The sequence below is a fragment of the Halichoeres trimaculatus genome, unplaced genomic scaffold (assembly GCF_033239565.1).
Source record: "Halichoeres trimaculatus isolate MK-OKI-2021-1 unplaced genomic scaffold, fHalTri1.1 fHalTri1_scaffold_22, whole genome shotgun sequence".
NCBI lineage: Eukaryota > Metazoa > Chordata > Actinopteri > Labriformes > Labridae > Halichoeres > Halichoeres trimaculatus.
Genome location: NW_027437200.1, coordinates 3,117,912 through 3,136,733, shown reverse-complemented (window position 1 = coordinate 3,136,733; position 18,822 = coordinate 3,117,912). Strand labels below are relative to the sequence as shown.

The window sequence follows — 18,822 nt, the reverse complement described above, 5'->3', positions numbered from 1 at the left end:
AGAGAGACTGAAACAAGTTTTTTTAAAACAGCAGAAAAATAAAATAGAGATTTTGTTGAGCTGTAAATCATGTAAAGATACCACGGGGGCACCAGAGAGACAGAATACAAAACTTAAAAAAAAGCACAATACCCCCAAAACACTTGTGCGTGGAATCAAATAGCAAAAGTTCAGACAGGACGATGGCCAGAGGCTAAATTCTGCTTCAGGTCGGTGGGTCAAGATGGACATTTGAGCTGTGAGAGGTCCAGAAAAGATGTTTCTGTGATTTCATGTGTTTTATTTCTGCAGTCAGTACTAACCATTGTAGTTCATTTATTGTGTGATCTGTTGTAGCTAAATTATTTTGCATTAACTGTTTGACTCTTGCTTTAAGTTTGGTACCATGAGCATAGAGGCAGTTTCTCCTCTCTTTAAAGAAGAGCTTCTTATTTTCAACTCACTCCTGTGGTATTCTGTATTCATGAGGGGTCCGAGGAGTTCAGATGGACCTGCAGGAGTGTGTTGAAAACAGTTCTTCTTTTAAGAGCATGGACAGTAGAACATAGTGTGCTGTGACGTAACAAACTTCAGGCTGAAATTGCACTTCAATTTATAAAGTTAAAATCTCTGACATTAGCCACATTATGCTAATGATTTTTTCTTATAGTGCCCTAAATCTGAGTGCAATTCCAGCAGAAACCAGGCGGTGAAACAACCTGATGGAATGAGTTTCTTCCATTGTTTTTGATAAACTGTGTGTGTGCTAATCCATAATACAAGTGTACTGACTTGATTTAAAATGGTTTCCCAGCTCTATACTCAGAGGTAAGTTAGTGAATAATTGTGAGAGGGGTAAGTTTAAAAACCATCCTGTGTTTTGATAATTCTGGTTTCAATTGATTCGTCCAATTTCTGCTGAAGTATTTTTCCTTGTATCTGAGTCTCTCTCCGCCCACTCCCAGGTTTCCCTGGTCGCAAGGGGGAAAGAGGAGACCCAGGTTTCCCTGGACCTGCAGGAATGAAGGGAACCCCAGGACTGCCAGGTACTCCTGGAACACCAGGGCCAAGGGGACCCCCAGGGGGTCCAGGCCCAGGAACCAGAGAGGGAGTCCCAGGCATCCCAGGAATAAAGGGTCAGCTGCTGCTCATCACCTCTGTGTTCAGACTTTCTTAACATGCAAAGATTTCAACATCATCTGACTTCTTGTGGCTCCTCTCACAGGTGAGAGAGGTTTCCCAGGTGTGATGGGTTTCCCCGGACTGCCTGGCCGCCCTGGATCCCCAGGGTTTCCAGGGGGTAAAGGATTGAGTGGTGGGCCTGGAAGAGACGGATTCTTTGGTGGACCTGGATTCCCTGGACAGAAAGGTAGAGTGACTCCAACAGACAAGACCATGAATTCATCTGAAGCATTCAGGGGACATGGTCCCTTTACTTGGGATATAGACTTGTACCTGTAAATTTATTTTCCTGTCCTTGTGACCACTCAGCACTGATATCCTAAAGAAGTCCCTGTTAAAATAAGGGATAGAGGGTGAGGGCCGATATTTGGATTCAGTGAAGGGGGTCACAAACACCTGATCTGGAGTCTCCTGAGAGTCCCTCTGACATTTCCTGTGTTTTCTTCTGTAGGTGACAGAGGATACCCCGGCCCCCCTGGCCCCCCTTCTCCTCCTTATAGGTCAGAGTTTGTGGAGAAAGGCGAACCAGGAACCCCTGGTGTCAATGGTCTTCCTGGCTTCCCTGGACCAAGAGGTGACCCTGCTTTGCGGTTTATCATTCCAGCTTTGGTGCTTTTTTTGGGCTCATATCAGCTGGTCCTAACTCTTGATCCTGTTTCTGCTTTTCAGGTGACAAGGGTCTGCCAGGCCTGCCTGGTCGTCAGGGTCTGCCTGGACTCCCTGGTTTTGCAGAGCAGAGTAAAGGACAGCCTGGAGATCCTGGGTTTCCTGGGCGACCTGGAAGTCCCGGCTTTCCTGGACCAAAGGGGGAACCTGGAATCATGGGATTCCCTGGAACGTCTGGACCACGGGTAAAAAATAAGTAATGCAAACTGAACTAACAAAAGGCTCAAAGTTCAGACAGAAAGACTCATGGACAGTGACCTCTTTCAGGGTGACGACGGTTCACCGGGCTTTAACGGGAGCCCTGGAGATTCTGGTCGTCCTGGAGGCAAAGGTGAGAGTCAACACCAAGTAATCACACCCCCCAAAACAAGTCCCAAACATCCAGTCCCTTCATTCAAACTGATGCCATGGAACCACTTACCCACACACTGTGATCCTCAGGTCTGCCTGGAGACTCTTTTGGATATCCTGGAGGTCCTGGAGCTAAGGGTCAGCCTGGAGACGCTGGATTCCCGGGTAAGACCTGATGACTGCAGACCAAACACTCCCAAAAAGCTCAAGGAATCACTTTTTGCTGTGAAAACAAGGGCCATCTATTCAGACTCTTTGACTGTAAATGAGCCCTTGCTGCAGAACAACAAAGATACCCTCTCACCTCGGTTGTTGCCTCTCCTCAGGTGGCCGAACCATCAATGGCCCTCCTGGGGACAATGGTTTTCCAGGAGTTCCAGGTTTCCCCGGAGCAAAGGGAGCCCCTGGTGAACCAGGGCGTCCTGGGATAATGGGTGAGAGGATCAGATGTGATGAGGGACTGAAGACTTTAATGAAAAAAAAGCTAAATGAGTGGACTCATGGTTATTTTTCTCCTCTGCAGGCTCTCCTGGATTCCCAGGGCCAAAGGGCCAGTCGGGCTTCCCAGGAAGAAGTGGATCAGATGGAACTCCTGGTATTCCAGGGGGTCCTGGAGGTCCTGGGGCCAAAGGTGAGGAAATCTGTCTCGTAGATGTGTAATTTTGAAATGAGAGCAGACACATTAGGAAATGATCTGAGGCTGCACACAAACAAAATCTCTTTGTGGTGTTTCTGCAGGTTTACCTGGACCCCCTGGTTTGGATGGACTTAATGGACTTGGTGGACCTAAAGGCATTCCCGGAACCCCAGGCAAGAACCGTATCAGGCCCTTGAGAGTCTGAAATGATGTGTATTTTCTATACATCACTTCCTGTGATGTGTTTTTGGGTTTAGGATCCTCAGAGTGTCCGAAGAGCTCACAGATCTTTAACAGACCTGTTTCTGCCTGAAGTCCTAGAACCAGTTCACAGACCATGAAGATAAACTTTTCTAAGGTGTGTTGTATTTGGGTCTAGGTGGCAGTGGAGGAGGTCTTCCTGGTGCTCCAGGTATCCCTGGTCAGAAGGGAGAGAGAGGCATCTCTTACCCAGGAGCTCCCGGATTCCCAGGACCTAAAGGAGAGAGAGGAGACTCAGGTCAGACAGAACCAGAGGAACTTAAAGTCTGCATCACAGAGGAATAAATGTCACCTTCAAAAATGACACACTTTCTTTTTGTGTCAGGCGGTCCTGGACTCCCAGGGTTCCCTGGACGCCCTGGACCTCCTGGTCCCGCCGTAGGATCTGATATCCCTGGTCCTTTGGGAGACCCTGGCCTCCCTGGACTTGATGGAGAATATGGTAAAATATTTCTTCCTGAGCTTTTTCTTCCTTCGCTGCCTGTTGTCCCTCGTGACGCCAAACCTCTGATCCTCTCTTGTTTTCTAGGTTTCCAAGGTCCTCCAGGTCCTCCTGGGCCCCCTGGTCCTGGTACAGCTCAGGGAGACAGAGGGGACCCTGGTCTCCCAGGATTCCCTGGTTCACCTGGTAGAAAAGGAGAGCCAGGCTTTCCTGGAACCCCAGGACTGCCCGGTAGCCCCGGTTTTAAAGGTGAGGAGGAGCTGGACTCAGGGGTCTGACATGGATCTCACTTGAACCCGAATTTAAGGAAGCTTTTCTGATTAAGAAATACTCAAATCAAAGTCCTGGCTTCACATTTCAGGAGAGCGTGGTGAGTCCGGCTTCAGTGGAGGTCCCGGTCTCAAAGGTTTTCCTGGTGACTCTGGTTTCTTTGGAAGGAAAGGACCAAAGGGAATACAAGGTAGGAGAACTGTGATGTTACACAGTGAATAAAGAACTTTCACTCTCCAGCTTTACCCTTCTGCCTCATCTTCCCTTTCCTCTGCCACCCTGACCTGCTCGCACATTCATGATGTTCTTTGTCTTTCTCCTCCCTCTTTCCATCACTTGGTGTTTGTTCTAGGCCGTCCTGGTCGAAAGGGAGTTCCTGGAATCACATTGTCGCTGCCTCCGCCAGACTTTCGAAGACCCTATGGTGAAGTGGGTTATCCTGGTGAAAATGGAGTCCCAGGTGGGCCTGGAGAACCCGGTCAGCCTGGACTGCCTGGGCGTCCAGGTGAGTGAGGAAGCTGTTTAGAGATAAGAAGTAATGGAACCAGGTGGGGGGCGTCTGCCTGGAGCCAGATCAAATCCTGAAAAGACTGAAGTCCAGAAAAGTCAGAGCAGAGTCCACAGCCCGTGGTAGAAATGGGAGGATGAAGGAACAGAAAGATGGACATGAGAATAATCCTTTGTATTTAACGTTTCAGGTCTCAAAGGGCCTCCAGGCAAAGTGGGAAAACTTGGCCGGACTGGACCTGCTGGTCTGCCTGGGCCTATCGGTGACCCTGGACCTCCTGGTTTCCCTGGACCCACTGGAGAACAAGGTCTTACATCTCCCCAGTCTAGTATCTAAATTATGACAGTGTTAGCATGACAACACATCAACTCCTCCACCTCTGAATCCATAAAGACTGAACCTCTGGTCCCCTCCCTTCAGGTCTTCCTGGTACAGTTGGTCGTCCCGGGTCCCCCGGTAGTGTTGGTCGCAGTTCCAGCATCGGATATACGCTGGTGAAGCACAGCCAGGACTCCCAGGTGCCCATGTGTCCTCAGGGCATGGCCAAGCTGTGGGAGGGGTACAGTCTGCTGTACGTGGAGGGGCAGGAGAAGGCACACAACCAGGACCTTGGTACGGAAACACATCAGAGGTCCTCACTGACTCTCAACACGAGGACTCTGACCTCTTTATACACCTATACACAAACGTCTCGTGACTGAGGACAGGAAGAACTTCTTGCAAACTCTGATCACGTGTTATAATCTCTCAGCTGCCTTGATTTGTGTCTTTAAACCATAGAGGACTGAATAATCTGCAGAGATCTGAAAACCCACCTTCAGACAGCTTTCAGGAAGTCAGGCAAAAAGATGGAGAGTGATTCTGTGTGATGGACACAGAAGGACTGTATTTCTAACCAAATCTTCATGTTCTCTCCAGGTCAGCCCGGGTCGTGCCTCCCCAGGTTCAGCACTATCCCCTTCCTGTACTGCTCCCCCAACGAGGTCTGCTACTACGCCAGCCGCAACGACAAGTCCTACTGGCTCTCTACAACAGCTTCAATCCCCATGATGCCCGTGGCTGAGGACCAGATTCGCCCCTACATCAGCAGGTATGCCCCGGTCACACTTAACAGAGCCGAGAGCTTAATCCCACTTCCTCACACGCAGATACTAAACTGGGCTTCCTCCTGCAGGTGTTCAGTGTGCGAAGCCCCAGCTCACGCTGTGGCCGTCCACAGCCAGGACACCACCATCCCCACCTGTCCCCCTGGCTGGAGGAGTCTGTGGATAGGATACTCCTTCCTCATGGTAAACCTCAAACCACATTTCTGTTTTAGGAGTCAGGCGAACCGAATCCAGACCTGCTGATTCTCAGGAACATGACAGAGTGCAAGTTAACTCTTAGGGCTCTAATTTCGTAGACCAGGCGCAGGCGCACCTACCCTGCACCAGCCTTTGCCGCGCAGACAGGGCGTGACTGGCGCACTTTGCAAGTTTCCTGCAGTGTCAAGAGAGGCGCAGTCAAGGCGCAGAGGAGCGCAGAGGTGCGCGTCCACGCCTCCCTCCGCGCAAATGGCAAAGAGGGAGGAGAAAAGCCGTGAGTGGGTTTAACACAGCCAAGCACTGTTTTCACCAATCAAATCTCCTCGCATTTAAATGCCCTACGGCTGAGGCGCAGTGTCTGATTGGTCTGAGTGATCCCCAGCACCGCAGAATCAGTGTGCTGGAAAGAGCTGGCAGCGGAGACAGTCAGAGCCGCTGTCCCTGCAGCAGGAGAATGGACAGAGGGGCGCATCGGAGGACATGAAGCGCGTCACCTTGTGGGCAAGCTCCCGGGACAGATGTAATCTGTTCCTTTGTCATTAATAGGAGTAAAACATTAAGAGACAGTTACACAGCTGGCTTATCCATTCAGAATACTTTTGATCCACCTGCACTCCTGGTTTGTCATCGCCAAATAGCAGAACCTTTGGTGATTTACTGTATACTCTCCTGGTGTCTTTTTAGATCACGTTAAAAATAAAGACTAAAACAGAGAAATATGGGGAATCACGGGTAAATCCTGAGTGACATACATTTATTTTGTCTCTTTTTTCTTTGTCTTTTCTCTCCCTCTTTTCTTTGAATTAAATGAAATGAGAGAACCAGATATTTACTCAGTATCAGATGTTAAGGCTGTTAATTGTTTAATTGTAAGATGTGCATCAAACTTCCAGCTGCCGTCAGGTTAACTTTCCATTATGACAAACGGCTGAACCAGCAAATGTATATGCTGGTTCAGACGGTTACATTAAATAGTGATTGCTGTGATTGTTTATTGCATTAAAATGTGCCTGACACTCTGGAAACCTGCCTCTGAGGCTTTGTTGACATGTGCGCACATGTGTGCCTGTCACCAAATTACAGCTGCGTGGGGTGAGCTCCGCTTTGCGCCGAGGATAGACCAGGTTGGAGCTGGCGAGCTTTCAGCACACTTTTTTGGCACGAAATTGTCACTGCGCCAACATGAATCTGCTGACACCTCCCCCTGGTGCGCCGTCAATTCCCCCTGGCGCGCCGTCACACCCATCTCTGCGCAGACAGTCTACCAAATTGGCAAATTGGCAGCACATGGCGGTGCGCCGCACAAAATTAGCACTGCGCAGGGTGCGCCAGGCATGCGCCCCCTGCGCTGCGCCACAAAATTAGAGCCCTTCAAATTAAAGAGCATGCTCGAGTTCAAGTTGTGCTTTTATCCCAAAGTAAATCAGTGAAACTTCTCTGAACCTGTGCCAAACCTCTCCTCTGCAGCACACGGCAGCAGGCGCTGAGGGCGGAGGTCAGTCCCTGGTGTCTCCCGGCTCCTGCTTGGAAGATTTCCGCGCCACACCATTCATCGAGTGCAATGGCGCCAAGGGTACCTGCCACTACTTTGCCAACAAGTACAGCTTCTGGCTCACCACTGTGGACCCCGGACGGGAGTTTGTCTACTCCCCAGGTCAGGAGACCCTGAAGGGAGGCCAGGAGCGCTCTAAAGTCAGCCGCTGCCAAGTCTGCAGCAAGATCTTGTAGTAGGAGAAGGAAACGCAGGGAGGTGATGTCTTCACACCTCAGAGGAAAGAGAAAAGAGAAAGAGGTGTTGATTTATGAGGAAATCCACAAAGAAGAGTATGTGACTGAAAAGGAGCCCTCTCCTGCTTCACTGATGTTTCAGAATCACAGTTTTTGGCTTTTTTAGGAATCAATGAGATTTGGAGGGAGGAAAAGGAAAGACAAGAGCTTCAGTGTGAACGCTCTTCTCTAGATTATCACTGACAATGGTGCTATTGTTCATGTTCTGTGTTTATTTCGTGTCTGTTTTCTCGTTACGGTTTTTGGCGAGAATCATTCTCGGCTACCTCGGAGAGTGCCACCCACTTCTGGATGGCATTGCACCGCTAACACACCGGGCAGGAAGTCTGCTTTGCATGAGTCAGTTCGGGGAGTAAAGTCAAACATTACCACGTTTGGAGGACGCTTCTGTCCGTTTACTGTGTGCAGGAAGTTGATGTTAGCCCCTGGTTTGTGGTACACCACCGTAGGCTTAAAGTCTGTTGTTTAATGCTGCTGTTTGACTCTCAGGAGCCAGACTGTGCATGTGTGTGAAAAGGAACAGGGGTCATGCTAAGTCTCTTTGACTGCAAGGGAGCAGACATCATATCAGTATTAAAGAGGATGCCAAACTCCCCCTGCAGTACATCAGATGTCCCTGTTAGTGTCACCTTAAGATCAGGAGGCTACACTCTCTTCATTCACACAGTCTGGGGTGTAATCTAACGTCTTAACAACCAGTTTGACTTTTCTTTTCCTAACTGATCAAAACAAAGCAGACAACCTCCTCACTTGGTTTTAGTTTAACGCTATTAAATGAAACAGCTGCCATAAACCTAGCTTCTTTTGTATTGTCTGCAGACTGCACCCACTGTAGCTGCAGGGATGTTTTAACTCCTCTAACTTTAATATGCATGTTTAATGTGCCTGTGTTCAACATGGTGCTATCATACCCAGACAGTTGACTTGAAAGGCATCACGTTTCATATGTTTTTACACAAACTGGATGCGAGAGAAAGGATAGCCAGCACTTCAATGCTAAGACGGAGCCTCTGCAACAGCCAGCTGTGGGGATTCACTTCTATATATTGCACTGATGTAAACAACATTAAGTAAGGTCATTAAAAGTCCACTTACAGGACAGACTCAGCAGGCTCTCAGATTGTGACTAAAGTGTTTTTCTCAGTATAGGGTTAATTTCTGACTCAAACACAGGAAACCAAACACACTCTCTCTCATAGATTGTTAATTATTGCTGTACATAGATAGAGCTTACTGTGTTTCCAGCTAAGTATGTTAGATCTAAGGTCAATGATGCTGTTTGCTCTTTATTTGATGTTTTATTTCCAGTCTGTGTCTCTTCTCGTCGTTGGATAAAAAGAGGAAGAATGACTCATTTTCAGATCTGAATTATTTCACATTGAGTTCTGTTTTACTGGTTCAGACTTTTCTCCTCCTCCTCTGTTTTATTATCCTGGGGCAGAGGAAGGTGCTTGGTGACTTGTAACCACTATGACTGCTCAGTCTCTCTGCTGGTAGTTCAGAATTTATGTCACAGTTTACTTCCTCTGTTTTTATTTCATTTCCCCTCTTTTTTCTCTCTTCATTGTCTTACTCTGTTTTTGTTGTGTAATCTAGATTGTAATTATTCTACTTCAGTCATGATAATATCCCCTGGTTTTATTACTGCAACGGGAGGGACTGGGAAGATAAAGATGTGTACATTGAATATTATGGGGGAAATGCCTATAGGATGATGTTTTTATAAGGAAAGTATATTGTATTCATTAATGGTTTAACAGACCAGAAAGATTCATCGTCAGTTTGGTCTCCAACCCTGTTTCATGCAAATATAAGTGCCTGGAGTGACAGAGAAGATTTCCTCAAAGAGGATCCGTAACACTATAGAAAGTGGTCAGAACAGGTCTGTTACTGTAATTTGTATTTTTGTGCTCACACACTTTGAAATAAAGACTCTAAACTTACCCAAAGTGTCTGATTCATAGTATTTTACCCATAAAACATAACACTTTTACCTCTGTGGTCTGACAAAGTGATATTGCTGTACCCATACATCCCATCTACTTGGTTTAATGTTAGGTGTTGTGATGGGAGCTGCAGGTGCCTTTTACTAGCGAAGCATTCATTCTTTGAGTCCATTACGTGCACCACTAGTATTGAAGTAGGGGAGACTGGGGACAGTTGTGGCATGGGTCAGTTGTTACACAATTGCTCCAATCAGGAAAAGGTTAGGAATCACTTGATTCACTCTGAACAGTGAGGCAGACACAGCTACATTTGTGGGGGAAACATCATTTGGAGGTGAAAGTATTTTCTGATTACCCAGAATGCTTTGTAGTTGAACTCATCAAACACACCTCATGTTGATTATCTGTCTGTTCAGCTAAATTTTATTCAAATTGTTTGAGGTAATGTTTTAGCTGCTATACAAGCTAGCTCATGGCTAATGCACTCAGGGTCAGTTGTAACAAACTTGATTGGGATAAGTTGCAACATTCAAAAAGTGTGCTTAATGCACGACACGTCACCTGTGGGCTCATGAGGCTTGCACTTGGTTTTATTATCATAAATGTTTAGATATTAGTGTAGTTCATACTTGTAAAGCCTGACCCATCTAAAAACAGACAGAAATATCTGTTTTGGGGGGACTGGGTTGTGTATTAACTAGTGATGTTACAAGATGTGCTGAGGCCTCGAAGCATGTACCAAGTAATGGAGGCGGCGTTTCGTAGAGCGCGTATCGAGGCTTGCTTCATTAGAGGGAGGAGCTGAAAATGATGACATCTGGAACCTGGCTGCCTGACTGCACCATGTGACTGCTTTGGAAAGTGGTTCAGAGCTTACTGCGAGGTTTGACAGCAACTTAAGCCCCCCAGACTCCATTCAAAATGTGGGCTTTTGATAGAGTTGCAGTCACTGATAGTCTGGCTACTACAGTTTGGATGGCGTTAATAGTTTGAAAATAGTTTGAAACAGTTGAGAAACTGTTATTTCTGAATGAAAACAAGTAAAATCTCCCCTGTGCTGTATAGTGCCGTATAAGTATATCCAGTGCCCCCTGGTCCACAAGTACTGTCACTGTGCTCTACCTGTTTAAGCTCATGCAGTTTTCCAAAAGCAAAAGAAAAACATTATTATACAACCTGCCATACCATTGATACTACCATTTTGGAAAATTTACACACACGGAATATATTCAAAAATATTGTATTGTGTAAATATGTGATCATTTATGTAGTGACATTATTTGGTTGTTCATTTAAAATATATAGGGTTAGCGCTGCAGCATTGATTCCTAGCTTGGCCAGTGGGCCTTTCTGTGTGGAGTTTGCATGTCCTCCCTGTGCATGCATGGGTAGGCAACCAGTCTAGGGTGATATATGGATATATATATATATATATATATATATATATATATATATATATATATATATATATATATATATATATATATATATATATATATATATATATATATATATATATATATATATATAATTAACAGTATTTAACAGTAATTAACAGTCGTTACCAAGAGCCAAAACAGACACAAGAGTTCATTATTAAAGTTTATTATGTGGTAAAGACATAACTGCCAGTGATTATACCCCTGACCAGCAGGTGGTTTCATGAGTAAATGATGCTTCAGGAGATGAACCCACTTGGTTCAAGTGGTTGGACACTTGAAGCTAATTCAGTTGTACAGTTGGTCGCCCAGTCCCTGTCAAAATGCTACAACTGTCCCCAGTCTCCTGTACAGAAGCTAGGGAATCCAAAGCAACTCAGTCTAGATCTTAAGGAAGCACTCATGTATCTCAAATAACAGGATGAAACTGTAAATTAAATGTACAGCATGTCTACTCAAGTCTTCTATTTTGAAAAGAATACATTTTTAGAAGAACAGACTTAAATACCAAATAACAGCCTAGATGATTCACTGAATCCAATTCAAAGTCTTGACATAAATTTAAAAAAAAATGCAAAATGTATAAAATGGGGCGAATTAGTTCGAGTATTTATCCCCTTTTTAAATTTATTTTGGTCTAGGATTTAACTCCACAGATACTTCCCATTTTGTCCTTTGACGCTAGATGGCGACCAACGCCTACCAATCTTAAACCAACGAAGAAGAAGCATCAAAACAACAACAAGGCTAGCGCCGTTAGCTCAAACAGAAACGTAGATAACCAATTTTCTTCTGGTTTGGGAACTTTAAACAGGTGAGTGATTAACCCGTGGACTATGAGAGAATCTTAAGACCCTGCTTATATCATATTCTTTTCGATAGAGCTGTCAGCTTATAGAATATTCTTTATCAGCTCCGAGGAACGATAGCTCCAAAGCTAACAGCAGACCGCTAGCTTATCAGCTCAGACGGCAGTAAACCCTCTTTTGAGGTTTAAAATTGTTTAATTATGCCTAAAAAAGATGAGTTTATAATGAGAAAAAGAAGACATTAGGATGGACCAGTATCTGTTATTGATGACGTTGCTATCCCTGTCATTAAAAGCTTCGTTATACAGCGGTTAGCAGCCACAGGTAGCTAACCAGCTGTTTAACATTATCTGCTGATATTTCCAACATAAATCCAGATTTTAATCAACAATAAGGGAATAAAATGTCAGTATGTGTGCTGATTTTGTAATTAGGCAAAGATTAATAGGACAGTTGACCTTCGGAGGTTCAAATCTGATTCTTTGATTGATCTGCATCATGTGTGTGCAGGTATTATTTGAGCTAAGAGTATAATCTGTATCCGGCTTGATGTGAATATCCTTCTCTTTTATTCACCCCATTGTGATGGGAACAGGACGCGAATGTAACGCTTAATGTTTGAACTGATGCAATGGACTCTTATGCCTTGTCTGACCCGGGTTCAGGGAAGTCTTCGATGTCTCTGGATCATGTCTCTCCTCTTTGAATGGTACAGTTTGAACCTGGCTTTGTAGATGCTGAAACAAACTGTGTTCACAGACATTTGTTTTTGGAAGAGGATTTGAGACCACTTCAAAGTCATGTCTGTTTCTGATGTAGCCCCACCTGAGGGCCTGAAGATTACGCAGTCGTATTAGTTTTTCACCACGTACCTTGAGCACAAAGCGTTTTCTGATTCTGGTGATGAGTTCACGTTCTGCAAAGGATGAAATCCCTCAGTGCTGTGTTCTCATCATGTTTGTTATGAATGTTTTGAGCTCCTCGCTTTCTCCTACATACTTACTTCATAGATCTAAAATGCACTGCCTGGTGTCCACATAAACTGACTGTTCCCTCTTTGTGTGTCCTTTAAACCTCTAGAGGGCGCCCTTTGATCACCTTCACTTTAATGCAGGGGTCCCCAAACTTTTTTCTGTCTGGACCAAACAACTTTTACCTTCTCTGATGGGGGGCCAGGGTCAATTTGAAAAAAAAAAAAAAAAAGAGTGACCGTGTGACAAGGTGTCCAAACATAAATATATATTGTCTGTTTACCATATATTAATAATCCTTTCTGGGATCTTGACAGGAAAAAAATAGAAAATAAATAACAACACTATTTATGAAATAAAAAATAACTAAATAACCCTTTTCAGGTTTTACACAGAAAAAAAAGACCATGAAATATTAACTTTCTTGTAGACACCACTAGGCCTGTCACGATAACAAATTTTGCTTGACGATAGTTTTCCAAAATATTGTTGCCGATAAACGATATTATTGTCAATATTGTTTTGATTTTTTTTTTCAATTTTTTCATTGATGTCATTATGATAAATGGGCTAATGAAGTGAGTACACCATATCAAAAGCGAGAAACTTTAATTTCTTAAGAGTATTTAACTGTAATTAAAAGGTCAGGATCTTTTAAATGAAATAAATTTAACAAAAAATATAATACATTTAACAAACAAGAAAGAAAAAAAATACAATGAAAATGAAATGGACTCTCTTTTAGAAAAAAAATACATGTCAATGAAAATAATTAATACTAACCAAAAACAATAAAACATAGACCCTGTCTCTAAAGAAAAAACGAAACTCAAAAAAAAACACAAAAAAAAAACAATAAAAACTATAGCCTAAATAAAAGGGAGTTTATACAGTTCCTGAATTGTTTGCAACATGTACTGTCTGTCAAACATTTTGAACATTTCTGGCTTTCAACCGTATTGAAGGGCTGCATTTCTTTAGCAATGTAGCTGTCTTTGAGCGCCCACCATTTGGCGCTTTTATTTCTATTTACTTTGCCGACCAAAAGCCTCAGTAAGAGCGGATTGTCAAAGAACAAGACTCCACTGCACCTCCCCTTCTTCTTCTTCGTCGCCACTATTTTCAAACAAATGCGACATATCAGCTCGTTGGTGTTCATGAGCTCACACTTTGTTCATTCTGATAAAAAACAAATATTCCCACACTGGGACTGTGGCAGGCAGCTTAAGAACCGTATCTTTCGTACCATCACTCATATTAGCGTGTGTTTCCTCCTTACCCCTCAGGACGCTCGCTTCAGCTCTCTCCGTGTGTACGCGCAAGCAGCCCCGTCTTCACCCCAAAGATCGCTTTTATGACAGATGCTCACTCCGCTATAAATCCACTAAATCTGCTATAGAACCTATGCACCCCGATGTTAGGAAAGATAGATGTAGTGAGCCATCTTCTCATTCAGCCTCTTTGGTCGAAAGCGAGGGGGAAAACAAACATGCATGCAGGTGTCAGTTTATCGAGGCTGGCAAACTTACTGAGGACGTTTTTATTTCGTTCTGTTAATTGATTTATTGATTATCGTGACAGGCCTAGACACCACTGTTTGCAGCTCTCTCTTATTAACTTCACCGTGAAAACCTGAAAGCAAGCAGGCTCAGAAACCAAACTAATTGATACAACACCTACCAGCACAGTACATTTTACTACCAGTATGGTTGTATTACAGGATTTTATTTTTTATAGGAGGGGTTTCAGATAGGGCACAAACTGCAGAAGGGTGGAATAGAAAGTTACGCATGTGTATGCATGTGTAAGTCTCGATCACGTGGCCAGACTGAAAAAAAGAAATCATAATGCACCTCTGGTATTGTTCAGGGGGGCCTGGCAAAATGTGGAAGTGGGCTGTATCCGGCCCCCAGGCCATAGTTTGGGGACCACTGCTTTAATGCATTATAACTGAGGCAATAGGTGGCGCTCCTCCACCACAGATTTATTTTTATTTTCTGGTTCTGCCTGTGTGCTGGGACTGGTGTTCTGATCCAGATTTTCTTTTCATTATTAATGTCTACCTCCTTCTGGTAATCAGGTAATTAAATGATCACAGATGGTTGAGGCTGAAACACGTGTCTTCTTTTTCCCTCTTGTCCTCTTTGCAGGTACGCTGGAATTTTCTGATACCCACTCGGACATGTCCTATGTCTTCATCAACGACTCATCGCAGACTAACGTGCCTCTGCTGCAGGCCTGCATCGATGGAGACCTGCCCTTTTCCAAGAGGCTCCTTGAAACAGGATGTGACCCTAACATCCGGGACAACCGGGGTCGCACGGGCCTGCACTTAGCCGCAGCTCGAGGGAACGTGGAAATATGTCGCCTGCTGCACAAGTTTGGGGCTGATCTTTTGGCGACAGATTATCAAGGAAACACAGCGCTGCACCTGTGTGGTCACGTGGACACTATACAGTTCCTGGTGTCCAACGGGCTGAAGATCGATATCTGGTGAGAAGTTTAGAGCTCACAGTTTGCATGTGGTGCTGTACTTCCGTCCTTACTCTCTGATTCTGCGCCCTAACAGCTGTGTGTGTGTCTATTGTCATGTGTTACAGTAACCACAACGGATCAACCCCGCTGGTGCTCGCAAAGAGACGCGGAGTCAACAAGGACGCCATCCGTCTGCTGGAAGGACTGGAAGAGCAGGAGGTGAAAGGCTTCAACAGAGGGGCTCACTCCAAACTGGAGACTATGCAGATGGCTGACAGTGAGAGGTGAGTGGTGAATGTTCTCATCCTGATGCATACGTTCACTGTATTATAGCTGGAGAGATTTTAAGACACTGTCAGACACTTTTACTATAGATAGATATTTGTTTCTCAAAGTCTTTTATCATCATGTTACTTCAGTCTGTGATTAAAGGTAGGGTCTGCAGGAGTTTTTGTCACTTGTTAGTAGTAACACAAATTCAAACTGGGTTCCTCCTCCTTGGCTCAGTGCCAGCTGCAGCACATGTCCACAGCTTCTGACCGTGACTACGTGAACACACTGACTAGTCCAACAACCACCTGTAGCATCGTGTTTCTATGCAGGAGAGATTTGAGAGCTGTTCACCTGGCTTGTCATGTTAGCACAAGCTAACCACTGGGCTATCTGACACATACCTGCTCAGCAGAAAGCTAACTTAGTCGCCATCATCCGTACTGCTCTTCAAGTTCCTGAAAGCGAGTAAAAGTCGAACCGAGCTTCAACCTCGTTTAAAAAGCTAATTTCAATCTTGGTGGGTTATTTAAGGGTATGGTTTAGCTGGGAGAAGAAAGTCCATGGAACACCGGGGGAATTACAAGTGCGTTGTGTTAGAGAGGTTCTGCAGCGACTTGGACACAGGGATTTAAGTTTTAAAAAAGTGTGTTCTTACCAAAGGAAGTGGAATGTTCAAAGAAAACTAAAAGAGCTGTGTATTAAAGTTAATGTGTCGTGAAGTCGTCGTTCAGGGCTGAATTTCCACTGCACAGGAGAGCGTCTGCTGGATTCATTTGGATATACTGAAGGATTTTAATTTTGACTGTCTAATTGTTGGGGACTAGTTAGATTTTTGTGTTTTTTATAAAGGTGTCCCAGTCCGATATTGATATCGGATATTGGTCTGATATCAGCAAAAAACAAGTATCGGTATCGTATCAGAATGCATCTAAAATCTCTGATATAAGCAGTTTCTGTTACCCATTGGTTAATAATAAATGGGTCAGTTTTTCCTCATACCTGTTGCTGACTACTGTTCTTTGTTTGAATAATATCACTTAATCAAGCCTTTTCTAACATGACAGACATACTACAGAATAAGTAATAGAAGTATGTATGTTTAATGCTGATATCGTATCAGATTAATATCGGTATCGGCCAATACTCAATGCTGCAGTATCGGTATCGTATCAGAAGTAAAAATGTGATATCGGGACATCCCTAGTTTTTTATTATCTGGACTGTTGGAGGAACGATCGATGCTAAGAATTTGGTTTACTTTTTTGTTTATTTCCTTTCTGGAATTTACGGGACGTAAATGGAGTGCGGCAGTGGCGAGGAACCTTAAAGTCCTCGGGGCCAGTTAAAAGAGGGAAAAGACTGGTGAACAGTAAGGGAGGACTTTGTTTTCTGGTGTTTTGTTTGGGGTCTAACGTGTGTTAACTTTGAAGTGGAAAATGTTTGGTTTAAGTGAGTACTTTGTAATTAAATTTTTGTTTCCCTTAAAGTTGCTGAGTGCGTTTCAGACTTTGGGTCATGCCCTCAGACTCCTCAGAACATTTGATTTCATCAGGAAAGGCTGGAATCAGTTTGAAATACATTGCCATTGTCAATTATTGATAATGAAATCAAGTTACGAAACGTTAGTGTCATCTCAATAGAACCCCCTGAATTGAACGGCGACGGAGTGAAGTTGTTCATTTCAAAGTCACTTACACACTTGGCTCGATGTGATTGGCTGAGGTAGCTGCGTCTACTCTGCCCAGAAACGTCCTGATTCAACCAAAACATCAACATACAGGCAGAGGAGGGGGGTTCACGTAGGAAACAGACACTGACACACATGTATAGAGGCTCAGAGGTGACGACTGAGCAGGATTATTCCTGTAAAAGTTGACATTAATTATTCAGTAAAATCCTGCAGACTCTACCTTAAAGTTTCTTCTCATCAGAAAGTCTGAGAGAATTAAAGCTGTGGACTCTTCCTTTGTCTCTCTGTCTGTGTCTCAGTGCGATGGAGAGCCACTCTTTACTCAACCCCAACCTGCAGAGCAGCGAGGGTGTCCTGTCCAGCTTCAGGACCACCTGGCAGGAGTTTGTGGAGGATCTGGGCTTCTGGAGGGTCCTGCTGCTGCTGGTGGTCATCGCTCTGCTTTCCCTGGGCATCGCCTACTACGTCAGCGGGGTCCTGCCTTTCTCCACCAGCCAGCTGGAGCTGGTGCACTGAGGGAGGGCGGTGCAGAAGAAGAAGAAGCATGGGTTAAAATTCACAGCTGAACTTCTGCTTTCTGCTGTCGATACAGAAATCCACATTTTGCCCGTTTTTGTCCTTTTCTTGGTCATTTAGACGGGAGAGCATCATAATGTATTGGTGATGAAAATGATTAACAAAAAAAGAACAAAATACAACTTCCCAACTGGACAAAAGAAGCTTAAAGCACTCATTAATCTCCTGTAACATATCCCTTTGAAAACGAATGATAGTTCGAGCTGCTCTAACGTCTGCCGTTGAGTTTTATGACGCTCATGTTTGGTGTGATGCAGTTAGTCAATGACTTTCCTTTATTTTCTGTTACATGCAGTGTATTGCCAATGTTTTGTACATCTTTAATTTTCTTATGTCTGATATTTCATGTGTTATTTATCAAATATGTGTTGTTTTAATTGACCTTTATACCGTTACTCTCTTTTTTTCTTTTGTTATGACTCTCATTCCACTGGTAACAGTGTCACAGTGACTGAAGAACAGTTTCTAATACTGTTCTCGAGCTTTGATCCTTCTGATTGGAATAAACATCTAGCCTGTGTGCGGCTCACTCAGACACTCCTGGCACAAGCAGAAGCATGCTGCTTTCCTCCATAAACCTTGTGGTTGTAGGTGCGTCCTTCTGTTCGCACTAAGCTCTTAAACTTTGGGATCATGGCGGCAGGTTGTTGCTCTTTTGGTTCTGTTCTTGTTTTGTCCATTTCATCTAAACGACCCTGTAAACCATGAAGTGTAGATTTCTTTTTTTAGCTTTTCCATTGTTAATTTCCTCTGTATGATAACACATTGGAACTAAACTGTAATTTAAAGTGGAAGATGAATAAACGTGTTTGTAGCTACAATGCTAATAAACAAAAGGAATGACTTTTCTTTTAATGCCTCTTTTGTTCAATTCAGTAAAAAAGCAGCTTCTTATCTACAGTCATGGAAAAATTATTAGAAAACCCTTGTTTTCTTCAATCTCTAGTTCATTTTAATGCCTGGTACAACTTAAGGTACATTTATTTAGACAAATATGATGATAACAACAAAAATAACTGATATGAGTATATTTTAAGGGCACATACCTCAACATTTTCCATGGTTTTCTTGATAATAACCAAAATCACTGAGGTTCTTACATTAATAGCTATGGCATTGTGCTGCTAAAATCAGAGCTTTGTTTCTTTTTTCTGTCTGTTTTAGTCTCATCAAACACACAGGAGTTAGGACCTGATAGCACGACCATTGTTTTTGATGACTGCTGCCATGCGTCTTGGCGTCCTCTCCACCAGCT

The 18,822-nt window shown here is 43.9% G+C and overlaps 2 protein-coding genes across 4 annotated transcripts in view; both read left to right on the top strand.

Annotated features, from left to right (window-relative positions):
• The window catches only part of col4a6 (collagen, type IV, alpha 6), a 30,493-nt gene extending 21,180 nt beyond the window's left edge, over nt 1-9,313 (top strand). For all 3 annotated transcript variants that reach the window (XM_074662014.1, XM_074662012.1, XM_074662015.1), the window contains 19 exons: nt 945-1,115; nt 1,205-1,348; nt 1,613-1,735; nt 1,831-2,012; nt 2,095-2,158; nt 2,269-2,343; nt 2,505-2,612; nt 2,702-2,809; nt 2,917-2,988; nt 3,195-3,314; nt 3,402-3,518; nt 3,606-3,767; nt 3,880-3,978; nt 4,141-4,293; nt 4,487-4,603; nt 4,717-4,908; nt 5,215-5,386; nt 5,471-5,585; nt 7,068-9,313. In XM_074662014.1, coding sequence (XP_074518115.1) covers nt 945-1,115; nt 1,205-1,348; nt 1,613-1,735; nt 1,831-2,012; nt 2,095-2,158; nt 2,269-2,343; nt 2,505-2,612; nt 2,702-2,809; nt 2,917-2,988; nt 3,195-3,314; nt 3,402-3,518; nt 3,606-3,767; nt 3,880-3,978; nt 4,141-4,293; nt 4,487-4,603; nt 4,717-4,908; nt 5,215-5,386; nt 5,471-5,585; nt 7,068-7,328 — 2,555 coding nt within the window. In that variant the 3' untranslated portion in view covers nt 7,329-9,313. The remainder of the gene's footprint in view (nt 1-944; nt 1,116-1,204; nt 1,349-1,612; nt 1,736-1,830; nt 2,013-2,094; nt 2,159-2,268; nt 2,344-2,504; nt 2,613-2,701; nt 2,810-2,916; nt 2,989-3,194; nt 3,315-3,401; nt 3,519-3,605; nt 3,768-3,879; nt 3,979-4,140; nt 4,294-4,486; nt 4,604-4,716; nt 4,909-5,214; nt 5,387-5,470; nt 5,586-7,067) is intronic.
• Nucleotides 9,314-11,443: 2,130 nt separating this feature from the next.
• On the top strand, nt 11,444-18,394 carry LOC141811055 (ankyrin repeat domain-containing protein 46). The gene is made up of 4 exons (XM_074698908.1): nt 11,444-11,587; nt 14,704-15,046; nt 15,154-15,312; nt 17,291-18,394. Exons 2-4 carry the CDS (start codon nt 14,736-14,738, stop codon nt 17,505-17,507), a joined length of 687 nt encoding a protein of 228 aa, XP_074555009.1. The 5' UTR covers nt 11,444-11,587; nt 14,704-14,735; the 3' UTR covers nt 17,508-18,394.
• The last annotated feature ends 428 nt before the right edge of the window (nt 18,395-18,822 follow it).